At 40.6% G+C, this 13,890-nt stretch overlaps 1 protein-coding gene across 12 annotated transcripts in view; it reads left to right on the top strand.

Annotated features, from left to right (window-relative positions):
* Nucleotides 1-13,890, top strand: part of LOC125451596 (coiled-coil domain-containing protein 178) — a 349,746-nt gene that overhangs the window by 239,031 nt on the left and 96,825 nt on the right. For 10 of the 12 annotated variants that reach the window (XM_048528880.2, XM_048528877.2, XM_048528876.2 and 7 more), the window contains one exon: nucleotides 9,933-10,082. In XM_048528880.2, the coding sequence (XP_048384837.1) occupies nucleotides 9,933-10,082 (150 nt within the window). Of the gene's footprint in view, nucleotides 1-9,932; nucleotides 10,083-11,738; nucleotides 11,785-13,890 lie in introns of all 12 variants that reach the window. The other 2 variants (XM_059646071.1, XM_048528882.2) reach the window with 1 other exon arrangement.

Here is a 13,890-nt window from a genome sequence, read left to right on the forward strand (position 1 = left end):
TTAGCTGGCAGCTGTCTCAGATGGGACTTCTTATCCATGTGGGAATCCCACTCTGCATCAATTAATGCCATCTCCAGTAAAATATCACTGCGGGGCAAACAGATTTCACCTCAACAAACTGTTTGGATGAACTATTTCCTTGTAGAATTCATCCCCATTTCGATCAGAACTTTATCATTCATACTTCGTCTTAAGTCTTAAACAATTGGAAAGCCTTCAACTGGCTGAAGATGTGTACAGGACAAAATCATCCCAAAACTTTGACTTGTATGAGCCGAAACTATGAAGCATATATTATCACATTTTTAAAAAATCTTTATTGTGATCTTGGTGTCATTGGGAGGGCCAGTGATTGTCGTCTATCCCTATGAGAATGTGATTTCTTCTTGAACTGCTGAACTTCATCTGGTGTAAGTGCTGCTCGGAAGGGGTTTAAAGGTTTTGATCTGACTACCGTGAAAGTATGCTGATATATTTTCACAGGATGGTATGTGGCTTGGAGGGGAAACTTGCTGGTGGCAGTGTTCCCATTCGTCTGCCTGTCAAAGGAAGTTGGGAGAGTTGCTGAACTGTATCATGAAGATGGTGCACAGTGCTAAAACTGTAGTGGTGGAGGGAGGGAGTAAATATTGAATGCAGCGAATATGCTGCCAATCATAGCCTGCTTTATCCTAGAGCATGTCAAGGTTTTTTGAGAGTTGTTGGATTTGCATTCATTCAGGCAAGTGGAGAATATTCAATCTCAGTCATGATTTAAGCCTTGTAGACACTCGACAAGCTTTGAAGATGAGGACATGAGTTACTTACCTCAGATTCCCTGAATCTGAAGTGCTTTTATAGCCACAGTGTGACCAGTTTCTGGTTAATGGCAATACTTCGGAAGTTGATGGGAGGTGATTTTCTGATGTTAATACCATTAAATATCAAAGGGAGATAGCTAAATTCTCTGTTGTTGGTGATGCTGAAGCCTGGTGTAGCTCCATAACAATGGTGTGCAAAAACAAGTTCCGAGATTTTGATCCAACAGCAGTGAAAAAGCAGCACATATTATTTACCACTTATCAGCCCAAGCCTAAATGTTGCCTAAGTCTTGCTGCATATGGAATTGGACTATTTAAGTCACTAAGGAATCGTGAATGGCAGCTATCAACAGTGTTATTAAGCAGCATCAACTAAGCAATAATTTCTTCACAGATGCTGAATTTGGGTTCTGCGAGTGTCATTAAGCTCCTGATGAACAAAAGTGCAGAACTCAAGAGGTGAAACAAGAGCAATTACCCTTGATATCAAAGCAACATTTGACGAAGTTTGACATCAAGTTAGAGTCAATGGAGATTGAGGGTATTACTCTCCATTGAAATTATAGCTAGCAGAAAGAAATATGGTTGTCATCGTTCAAGGCCAGTCATCTTTTCCCATGTTATTGCTGTTACTCAGAGTAGTGTTCTAGCTGCCCCCCCCCCCCCACCAGCTGTATCTTCAGTGAGCAAGGTGCAGTCATCAAAGATCATCCCCATTTCTGACCTTAAGATGCAAGAAAGATGATTAACTTACTTTCATTCCAATTTTGCTCAGGCAGCATGACATTACATACAGTTACTAGTTAATTGTGACTCTTAGAAAACTGAGCTTAGCTCTTTTGCCAGTCAGAAGTTGAGTGACCCTGAAAAAACCCAAACTGATCATCATGAGCAGTGCTGAGTAAGTGCAGTTTGATAGAACTATTGATGATACCTCCCATTGGTTTACTGATTGAATCAATTGCTTTAAGTCAATTACTGATACCTCGTATTGAGATCTGGGATATCTTGGGCTATGGCACTTACATTGCCCCTGAGCCAGCTTGTTCCTTATGTCTTCAGCTCCTTATGCACTGTATACTCATTTATTTACATCTGCACATGGTAGATTATCAAACAGAGCTCTCTAGTTTAGTGTCTAATACTTTTATCTTCAAATGCTCATTGTAAATTAGAATCTTCTAGCTTACTGATGTCAGAATCTTAGAAACATAGAAAACATAAGCAGGTGTTTTTCAAGCCTGCTATGCCATTCCTATGTGAAGTGGCTGATTATCCAACTCAATATCTTGTTTCCACTTTCTCCTTGTACCGTTTGGTCCCATTTATCCCTTAGAACTAGATGTAACTCTTTCTTGAAACCATTCAATGCTTTTGCACCAACTGTTTGATGAGGCAGAGAATTTCACAGACTCACCACTTTCTGGTTGAAGAAATTTCTTCTCATCTCAGTTCCAAATGGCGTACCCCATGTCCTTAGACTGTGAGTCTTGGCTCTGGATTCCCCAGTTATTGGAAACATCTTTCCTGTCTTTACTCTGTCTTCTCCTTTTAGAATTCTCTAGATTTTTATGAGATTCCCCTCATTGTTCCAAATTCCAGTGAACTTAGTCATAACTGATCCAATTTTTCTTCTTATATCAGTCCTGCCATCCCAGTAATCAGTTTAATAAACTTTCAATGCACTGTCTCCAGAACTACAATATCCATCCTCAGATAAGGAGACCAAAACTGCATACAGTACTCCAGGTGTGGTCTTATCAAATGCTCTGCTCTTGTTTATGTCAAATGTATGCCATTTATAGCGAACAGCCTGCACAGCCAATGGGTTAATCAGAATTTCCAGAAAGGCCATGGAAACAACTGTGGGAGAGACTTTCAATGGATTTGTTCAATTTTAGAGGCAAGATTTCATCTAAGTTGACTGTTATTGAACTCATGATTCTACTGTAGTAGAGGGGAGGTGATGGCCTAGTAGTACCATTACTAGACTATTAATCCAGAGACCCTGACAATGTTCTGGGGACCTGGTTTTGAATTCTCCCATGGCAGATAGTAAAATTTGGATTCAATTAACACCTGGAATTAGGAGTCTAATGATGACTATGAAACTATTGTCAATTATTGGGAAATCCTATCTGGTTCTCTAATGTCCTTTAGGTAAAGAAAATGTTGTCCATATCTGGTCTGGCCCACACTTGACTCCAGATCCACACCAGTGTGGTTGACACTGTGGGCAATTATGGATGGATATAAACGCTGGCCTATCCAGTGAAGAAATTCTTAAAAAACTCCAATCAGAGCACTAAAAAAGATCTTTACAAACACTTCCCGGAAGAATTAATATCAGACGATGGACCTCAATTTGTGATCAGGAAATTTGTTTTAGAGCAAGCATCAACCAAGTGACAGGTTTCCCAATTATTCCTCAGTCAAATGGAGAGGTGGAAAGGACTGTCAAGACTGTGAAGTACTAATGTATAAGAACTCAGTTTGCCTTTCAATATAACTGGCCTCCACACAGATAATTGAACACTTGTTTTACACTTCATGATACCGACATTTTGCTTGTGGAGTTTCTGCAGGACTTCACTTCGACTTTTGAATAAAAATTCTATGCTTCTATGCTAATAATTCTTCCAGCATTATTAAGTTTTATTTCCGTCCATGGTTACATTTTCAGTCTTTGGTCTGCTAGCCTACATTTCTACCACCCTCACAGAGAGAGTTGGCTGACCTTTATGCACCCTTTGTCAGATTTTTAAGCTGCATGGATTTGTAAGAGTTTGCTTTCAGTTACAAGCATGGTGTTGGTTGTTGCTATAGAAAATGACTGAACTTTTTTGTAGAAAACCACTCTAATTATATGCACAAATAAGATCTTATTCTTCTGTTTATTCACTGCTACCCTTGAGAGCACATCTGCCATTACCTAAACCTTACTTAGAATATAGAGGATATACTAGTCGTATTTCATTAGTGTAAGTGTGAATCTTTGCATGCTTTGAAACATTTTTGAGATTTCTTTCAATCACCATAGTGTTATCAAAGGCTTGTGATCCATCTCAACCTGGAATTTCAGTCACACCAGGTAATCAGCAAAACTTTCACATCCCCAAATAACTGCTTATGCTTCCTTTTCTTTAGTTGTGTACCTCTTTTAGTGTCTGTCAAAGTTCCCAGTTTGCATTTGACTAAGGACTGCTCCTAGTCTGTGAACAAAGCATCTGTGGTTAACATCATGAATATTGTAATGTACTAAAAATTCATTAGAAAGTAATTTCCCTTTAATTTTTCAAAAAAAAAACTGCAGTGATTCCATTGGAAATGTTTGTCAAAATCACCTTCAGTCTTCATTTAAAGCAGTGTCTATCCATCATCTTCAACAGATTTCAATGAATACGTGCATTTCAACTCAACAAAGACATTCTGATTCCTTAGTACATGTAATGTTTGTCATTAATGATGGTTGTAATAATAAGTGTAATGGCAATTTTGTTCTCTGTGACTTCATTGTGAAGAAAATAAACGGAAAGAACTGCAGATACTGTAAATCAGAAACAAAAACAGAAGTTGCTGAAAAAGCTCTGCAGATCTGGCAGCATTTATGAAGAGAAATCAGAGTTAGCATTTCAGGTCTGGGGACCCTTCCTCAGAACAATCAATCGCCCAATGCTTATCTGCTTTAAGTGATATTTCTGACTCTTCACTCCTAGAAAACCAGATTCTGTTTCTCACAATATTTAGAAATCATACTGGCCACTGCTGCCCACTAAATTATGGTAGGGTCCCACCATTGTCTGCCGACCATTGTTCACCACGTGTTTGGTTACTTCAAGCCCAAAGTAGATTAGAGCAAATGAGGGGAGGCATCTTTCTTAGAAGAATCTTGTTGAGTAAACAATTGAAGTTTATTGAATTATTTACAGATTACATGAATATAATTTATATTAGCCCAGAAACTGTTCGGAGCACACTAAATTCAGGTTTGTCTCCAACAGCCTTCTTTCCTCAGCCTAAATCCTCAATACATAATTATAGTGGGTGGTGCTTACTACACTTAAGTATTAACCCTATTAAATGCTTGCACAGATGCTGATCTGACAGAAACATGATTGCAATATTCTTATGGAACTATTTTAAGGTATGTCTGAAGCATGGTGATTATGGAGACATCCACCAGCTGCTGAAGAGATTCAAGAAGGTTTGTTAATGTTCTACTTGGTCACCTCCCTGTCATTTGCTGTGTCATAGTCAAATTCAGCGATCCCTGCAATGACCTGTTTTTGACTGCACTGTATAATTCTCCAGGTGGACTGAAGCATGGTATCCTGAGTGCAGGCTTCTTCAGAGGCATTGGCACTTCAGTATAGATCTTGGGGACTTCCTATAGAAATATAGAGCATATGTTAGAATGCTGGCTGTATGCCAGATTTTGTTCTAGCATTCACATAGCATTATAGTATATGTTTTGGTGGGTTGAATTTCCTTGGTTTTTTTCGCACATCTGTTGTAACTGTTGAAATTGGCAACTTGAATCAATAGACACATTCTCCCCTGCCACCTCAACTATGAAAATTGAGTGTATGTCTGTTTGCTGCAAGTAGGAATAAATAAATAAAATGGGCAGCCCAATGTTTAGACAAATCTTCCAAATTCTCTCAGTTCCAACAATTCCGATTTTCCCCTTTTCAGAAGGATGCAAACAGTTCATGCTTCAGGAATTTCTTGGCATCCGACCTTTCCTAGTTAGGTGCTACCTTGGTCTGCAAGAAGAAATGTAACAAAAATGTATTTGACCTGACAGAAGCACATGGACAGTGATACCAAAGGATCATTCTACACCATCCCCGCCTCCCCCCCTCACCCCTACCCCCAATGTTTTGGTGAGCAGATGAAAATATTTGATACTGTGAGGGATGATTGTCATAATTATTGTCTATTCACCTTAAAGGTGAAAAGTTGAAAAGAATTTTGATTGTAAGCTTTGGCCACAATAAATGGTTGGTTATATTAAAGCGGGTAGTGTGCCTTCTCTAGCAGCTGGCCTACTATTTGGGAGTGCAGCTGGGTTTGGTGCTTACCAGATCACTCAAGACCCCAAGAACATGTGGTTGTCTTTAAGTGAGTAATCTGATCACACTTCTAATGAGTTTGTTTGTATATTGTTTGTACTTTTTATTGTTTGTACTTTTTACTGTTTTGTAGGGATGGTGTGTGCATTTATAATATGCAAGTTTAAAAGAATAACTTGCTTATGTGGCTTCTGTCTTTGTACGATATTTTTTGCAAAAATATACTTTATTTGTAAAATATCTATAAGTAGGTTATAAATCAGTTCAAATTGGATGTAACAGAAAATGTAACAAAATATCATATTTTGCAGTCGAGCATTTATACTCTTATTACCTAATTCCAAATGCAAAATTGGAACAGACACAGAATTTGACAAGAACTATACATATCTATTTAAGTACACAACCCAAGGGGTCCAGTAAATGGACAGCCCCTTGGTACAGCATGCCAAAAAGAATTTAGACACCGACCCTCTCCACAGCATCTTGGTGACAGCAGCTGCAAGCCTTAGTGCATCCCTCAGCATGTGGTCCTGGACCTTGGAATGCACATGTATGCAACACGCAGCCGAGGACAACTCTTTGTACTGAAAGGCCAACAGATTTCAGGCAGACCAAAGAGCATCTTTCACTAATTTGATGTAACTGGCATGGGAATACATTATGAATGGTAGGACCCTGAAAAGCACTGAGGATCAGTGGATGCTTTGGAGAGGGTTCAGAGGAGGTTTACCAGGATGCTGCCTGGACTGGAGGGCTTATCTTATGAAGAGAGGTTGACTGAGCTCGGTCTCTTTTCATTGGAGAAAAGGAGGAGGAGAGGGGACCTAATTGAGGTATACAAGATAATGAGAGGCATAGATAGAGTTGATAGCCAGAGACTATTTCCCAGGGCAGAAATGGCTAGCACGAGGGGTCATAGTTTTAAGCTGGTTGGTGGAAAGTATAGAGGGGATGTCAGAGGCAGGTTCTTTACGCAGAGAGTTGTGAGAGCATGGAATGCGTTGCCAGCAGCAGTTGTGGAAGCAAGGTCATTGGGGTCATTTAAGAGACTGCTGGACATGTATATGGTCACAGAAATTTGAGGGTGCATACATGAGGATCAATGGTCGGCACAACATTGTGGGCTGAAGGGCCTGTTCTGTGCTGTACTGTTCTATGCTCTATGTTCTAAATGCTGTACCGTACTTTAATTACGGGTTTAAGTAAACAAGAACATGGAGAACTGTCTGAAAACGTTGCATACAGACAACAATCAGCTGCAGTTAAAAGCAAGTCAGAGTAGGTTCACTCAACTGGTAACTGGGATGGGGGAGTGCAGGTGAATGATGAATTATCTTTTGAGGAAAGGTTCGATAGGCTGTATCCATTGGTGTTATATAGGACAAGAAGTGATTTTATTGAAACATATCAGATCCTGACAGGATTTGACAGGGTGGATACTGCATGGCTGTTTCCACTTATGGGAGGGTCCAGGGGATGTAGCTTAAAAATAAGGGGTCTCCCATGTAATGTAGAAACAATTTTCATTCTCCAAGAGGGTCACGAATCTTTGGAACTGTGTTCCAAAGAGGAGATGATGCTATTGGATATTGCTAAGGCAGAGGTAGCTATATTCTTGACTAACAAGGGAGCCAGGAATAATTAGAGGTAAGTAGGAATGTGCAGTTGAGGCCATAAATAGATCAGCCATGGGAACTGAGTGTTCTTCTCCTGTATTTGTGTGTTCTAGTATAATACAGATTATGAAGAAACATTGTGTGGTTTGTATGTCATGCCCATTTAGTTCGTAGAACAGCCAGTAAATGGTTGTAACACATCAGTAAGTCATTCACCCTTTTATGTCCTTGCTAGCGCTCTGGAGGAACAAATGTTATTAGCCTGCTGTATCCCAGTTGACCTGCATAGTTTTCCTTTTCAGATGATAATTGTTATTTGAAATTCTTGATTGAACTTGCCTTCACCGCATTCTCAGGCAGTGAATTCTAGTTATTGCATAGAGCATTTTTCTTTCATTATTTATTTTGCCAATTACAGTAAATTTGTGCAGAAGACAAAATAGTGCTGGAAATCACAGAGGGTCAGGTAGCATTCATGGAGAGAGAGCAAGCTAATGTTTTGAGTCTAGAACACTCTTCATCAGATCATTTGTAGTAATTTACTCCTGGTAAATCTGTGCCATCTGGTCCCCAGTCCTTTCATTGATGGGAACCATTTCTGCTTACCTACCAGGTTCAGACCCCTCATAATGTTGCATACCTCAATCAAAGCTCAACCCCTCTTCTCCAATCTTTTCCTATCTACATTACTGTAATAAAGTTTATAGTCACATCCTAAAACATTTTCTATTTTGCATATATTTTAGTGTGCTTTGCATTTCATTATTTCTAAGGAACCTAATTGGCTGTGAAGCAGCTTGCCACATACTGAAATTTCAAAAGAATACAAATTCTTTTCAAAGAAATCCATGAAAGTAAGCATGCTAATTAATTTACCCACATGCTCCTGGAACCATGGTAAAGTAAGATTCACAGTATATAAATGAATAAGAAGATGAAAAAAAGAATTCTCTAGTTTGAGAAATACAACAGTGTAAAGACATTTGACAGCAGTGACATAACTGCTATTACTGCTCTGTGGAAAAAGAGATTAATATGCTGACAGTTCTGACCTATGCATCAGTCATGTGTGTGGTATATTTGCGGGGAATATATTGTTTGATACTGAAAATAGCCCGAACCTAACCTAGGAATTAGAAGAAAAAGTTTTGAGAGGGCGTGATATCCTTTGCTGCCACTGGCATTGTAATCTTTTTGGTACAGATACACTGCTCATGTCCTTGCAGTTGATGGCTCAAATGTTCCAATAGCTCTGCTATCTAATATCTGCAGTTCCCTATATAATTTCCAGCTATATGTGCCAGGATCTGCAGGTTGATATATGGCACACTGATAGATATAAACAATCTGGTTTTGGCTGCTGATCAAGTCCCAGTACCATTTTACTCATCAAATAATAGTAAGTCAAATATCGTAACTTTGTCTGTCATGCAAATATTTGGTTAAATATGATTCACTAAAGTTCTGTGAAATTATATCTGTTATAACCATATTTTCCATGTTCAGTTTTCTCACCTCACCTGTTATGCCAAAGGAAGTGTTTCACTAACTTTCAATAAATTAGCAGACAAATCAAATATTTTAAGTCCTTATAAACATTGTATGATGTCATATGCTTGTGCTGAGGCCTGTTATGCAGCCAGTCACAACATTGTCAAAGTCAAAATATCACAGTTCTAAAGGAGATGGACTGGAGAACATTCCAGTATAAGGAAAAGGGCAATAAAGGAATTTAAATACAAAGATAAAAATCTACATTGGAGGCATTGGAAGTCCAAGGGCAAAATATGGCTAATCAAGGGTTTCAGGGGTGTTTGGGCTATAGGGGGATGAGTCTGTGTGGGATGCTTCAAGGGGCAGTGTGGACTTGTTGAGCTGAACAGCCTATTTCCACACTGTAGGGAATCTAATCTAATCTAAAGACAGGAATAGTTGATGAATTGAATTAATATGCCGAGTGATAAATTGGATTCAGAATGTTATTTCACATATCTTTAGTCCAAACAGCTCAGTGGTAAGACAGCGTGGTGACAACAAAAGATAGGGAAGGAAGCTAATCCTGCCCTCCAAATCCCTCTACTTGGTTAGGCATTCTGTCCATGGATCTGTGGGCTGAGAATCTGCCTGTTCAGTTCCATGAAGAACCGCAGCAGAAACTCACAACCCTAAGGAGACACCATTCTTGAATTGAGGGACAGCCAACAATGACAACTAACAGTGGATAGAAACTTTCTTCCTACTAGCATGCACTGTATTTGAATATTAGTATCATATGTGAGAAGCAGAGATCAAATGGCTTCTTCAAATTATTGATTGTTTTTCAACAATGCTTCAGTTGACAATTGTATGATGACAATATTTTCTATTATGGATGGATGCAACCAAAGAAGGCTAATCTTGTAAATAGTAGAATTTACTTCTGGTATTTGTCTTTTTAGGTCAAACTTGCATTAGCACTCATTGATAATGCGAATCACACTGAAGAGTATCAGCAACTGCAACAAACTTACAAAAGTGCAAAAAACCAGCTTGCAGATATTTATGATGACAGACAGAAGACAGAAATACGCATTAAAGATTATTTACAGGTAATTTGAACAACATGTGATGAAAAAAAAAGTTAAGAAGCCTACTGAGTTATTATTCTATGGTTACAGGAAAGTAATTTATCACCCATTAAGTTTCTGCTTAGCTGAGCTAGGAAGAAGTAAAAAGGTTAAAATCAAAATCTTCTGATCTGTGTCAAAATCAATGGATGATGTTGAATGGTGAGATCAAGTTGAATGGGTTTGGAATGACAGAGAGGTGGAGAGTGAATTGTCGATGGCTTCTGGTGGTGGCCTGGGTTTCTGGGTATTGTAGTGTTGGATGGTGTTGTGAGGTTTCGGAGGAGATGTGAGGGGAGGTGGGGAAGACAGACCAAGTGTTGGTGGGTAGAGTATTGTGCATGGAGGATCTGGTGGAATTAGTGTGAGTGATTGGCAAGACCATCTTAGGTTTGGTGTATCAATGATATTGTTAGCCAGGAGTTAAAGCAGGTTTTAATCTGTTTAACCATTCATGGGTAACTATTCAAGCAAGTCACTCAGAACCTTCCAAAGTCTCTAATTCTAAATTCACTGTTGTAGAATACAACTAACTCAGAGTCACTATGATCGAATTTCCAATGGGTTCAAATTCACATTTTTCCTGGCTATCCGAAGTCTGGGAAATCTAGGTCAAAATCTATACAATGTTTGTTATGTTGTTACATTTCCTGTAAATAAACAAGAACTGACTTATATATGAATTTACATCCAGGGTGCCACATTTTACTACTGCACTACAATTATGTATCAAATGACAATATATCAAACTACCAGCCATATGACAAGTTAAAGTACATAATCTCCATCATTTTTAATGTAAAGTGTGATTGTTTCTTCACATGTGAGAAGCATAACTTGGTGGCAGTGGGCATAGTTGCATAAAACATTTTCCGTAGATGTAATTCTTCTTCTTAATTTACTTGTGGGACATGAGCATCGATGGCTGGCCAGCATTTATTGCCCATTCCTAGTGGCCCTTGAGAAGCTGGTGGCAAGCTGCCTTCTTAAACCACTAGGTCCATATGCTGACTGTTGATCCACAATTTCCTTAGGGAAGGAATTCCAGGATTCTGACACAGCCACAGTGAAGAAATGATATATTTCCAAGTCAAGATGGTAAATTGCCTGGAGGGGTGCTTCCAGGTAGTGGTGTTCCCATGCTTCTGCTGCTATTGTCCTTCTGGATGGAAGTGGTCGTGGATTTGGAAGGTGCTGTCTAAGCATCTTTGCTGAATTAGATTGAAAATTTAACTCCAATTACTGCCAGAGAAAGAGACAAAAAAATCAGCAAACTGTGCAAAAATGAAATGGCCACCATAGCAATAAATGCACAGCTCCTACACGATGACTTGGGAGACTGATGACTTCATAGAGACACAAGAGAAGTTTAAGCAAAAGTGTGGACTGACATTCAGTAGTGTCAATGTAACTGACCACAGTGAAGAGGAAAGGATAAGCTGCTATATGCTTTTTATGGCATCAGAAATTGTTAAATTTGTTTAATAGCTGAAAGCTAAGTGAAGATGACAGCAAAGATCCAGATGAAATTCTTGAAAAACTTAGCATTCATCTCCCAGTAAAAATCAAATCATTGGATCTAATGCACAATAATTTTAAGGCCTGATGATAATTTCCTAACAAGATTTCTGGTTGCAGCAGTGGCGTGAACGGGAGCTTGGACCAGGGGCCTATCGGGAAGCCGGTGAGTCAGAGCTTTTGAATCTTTAAAAAACTTACCTTGATCAGCAGCACCTCGGAGCAGAGGTTTCTCAGAAGGGAGTGACCTTTTTTTCCCTCAGCTATATAACTGATTGTTGTGTAAACCGGAGACCCCACCCTTATAGGGCCTCCCACCCATCCACCTCCTCTAACCTTATATACCAGGGACAAATCAAGGTAAGCTTCTCTTTTTTTTACTTTATGTTTAGGGGATTAGCAGGGATGGCAGTGCAGGTAGAGGAATGTTCCTCCTGCATGATGTATGAGGTGAGGGACGCCATTAGTGTCCCATCCAAATACGTCTGCAGGAAGTGCACCCAACTCTTGCTCCTCCAAGACCGCATTAGGGACCTGGAGCAGGAGCTGGATGAACTTCGGATCATTCGGGAGGCAGAGTCAGTGATAGACAAGAGTTTTAGGGAAGTAGTTACTCCTAAGCGTGAAGAAAGCTGGGTAACTGTTAGAATAGGGAAAAAGCAGTCAGTGCAGGGATCCCCTGTGGTCGTTACCCTAAAAAACAAGCATACCGTTTTGGATACTGTTGCGGGGGACGACTGACCAGGGGCATGCAGTAGGGTGCAGGTCTCTGGCACAGAGTCTGTCCCTCTTGCACAGAAGGGAAGGGGGATAGGAAGAGAGTGATAGTCATTGGGGACTCAATAGTTAGAGGGACTGATAGAAGGTTTGCCGGGAACGAAAGAGACTCACAGTTGGTGTGTTGCTTCCCAGGTGCTAGGGTCCGTGATGTCTCGGATCGTGTCTTTGGGGTCCTGAAGGGAGGGGGTGACCAGCCCCAAGTCGTGGTCCACATAGGCACCAATAACATAGGTAGAAAGAGGGATAGGGATGTCAGGCAGGATTTCAGGGAGCTAGGGTGGAAGCTGAGGGCTGGAACAAACAGAGTGGTTATCTCTGGTTTGTTACCCGTGCCACATGATAGCGAGGCAAAGAACAGGGAGAGATTTCAGCTGAACACGTGGCTGCAGGGATGGTGCGGGAGGGAGGGCTTCAGGCACATAGACAATTGGGACTCATTCTGGGGAAGGCGGGACCTCTACAAACAGGATGGTCTCCACTTGAACCAGGGGGGCACTAATATCCTGGGTGGGAAATTTGCTAGTGCTATTCGGGTGGATTTAAACTAGCTCAGAAGGGGGATGGGAAACTGAGATATAGTCCAAGTACACAGAAGGATGAGTGTAGGGAGGACATGGTCAGGACCTCACTGTCCCAGGAGTGTGCTGGCAGACAGCAAGCTGGATTGAAGTGTGTTTACTTTAATGCCAGGAGTGTCTGGAGTAAGGTAGGTGAGCTTGCAGCTTGGAGCGGTACCTGGGACTTCGATGTTGTGGCCATTTCGGAGACATGGATAGAGCAGGGTCAGGAATGGATGTTGCAGGTTCCAGGGTTTAGATCTTTCATTAAGGTCAGGGAAGGTGGTAAAAGAGGGGGAGGTGTGGCTTTGTTGGTCAAGGACAGTATAACGATGGGTGAAAGAACTTTTGATGAGGACTCGTCTACTGAGGTGGTATGGGCTGAGGTTGCTGAGGAAGGTTTATCGACTGAGTCAGTATGGGTGGAAGTTAGGAACAGCAAGGGAGCAGTCACCTCACTGGGGGTTTTCAACAGACCCCCAAATAGCAGTAAGGAGATCGAAGAACTCATAGGCCGGCAGATTGTTGAAAAGTGCAAACGTAGCAGGGTTGTTGTTACGGGTGACTTCAACTTTCCCAATATAGATTGGAACCTTCTTAGTGCAGATGGTTTGGATGGAGCCGTTTTTGTCAGGTGTGTTCAGAAGGGTTTCCTTACTCAGTATGTGGACAGGCCGACGAGGGGAGAGGCCATTTTGGATTTGGTGCTTGGCAATGAACCAGGACAGGTGTCAGATCTCGTGGTGGGAGAACACTTTGGCGACAGTGACCACAACAGCCTCACATTTACCATGGAAATGGAAAGGAAAAGGAGCAGTTACCAGGGGAATATATTTAACTGGGGTAAAGGAAACTATGACGCTATCAGACAGGAGTTGGGAAGTACAGATTGGGAGCAATTGTTCCACAGAAAGGGCACAGCAGACATGTGGGGG

This window comes from Stegostoma tigrinum, chromosome 5 (assembly GCF_030684315.1).
Source record: "Stegostoma tigrinum isolate sSteTig4 chromosome 5, sSteTig4.hap1, whole genome shotgun sequence".
In the NCBI taxonomy this organism is placed as follows: domain Eukaryota; kingdom Metazoa; phylum Chordata; class Chondrichthyes; order Orectolobiformes; family Stegostomatidae; genus Stegostoma; species Stegostoma tigrinum.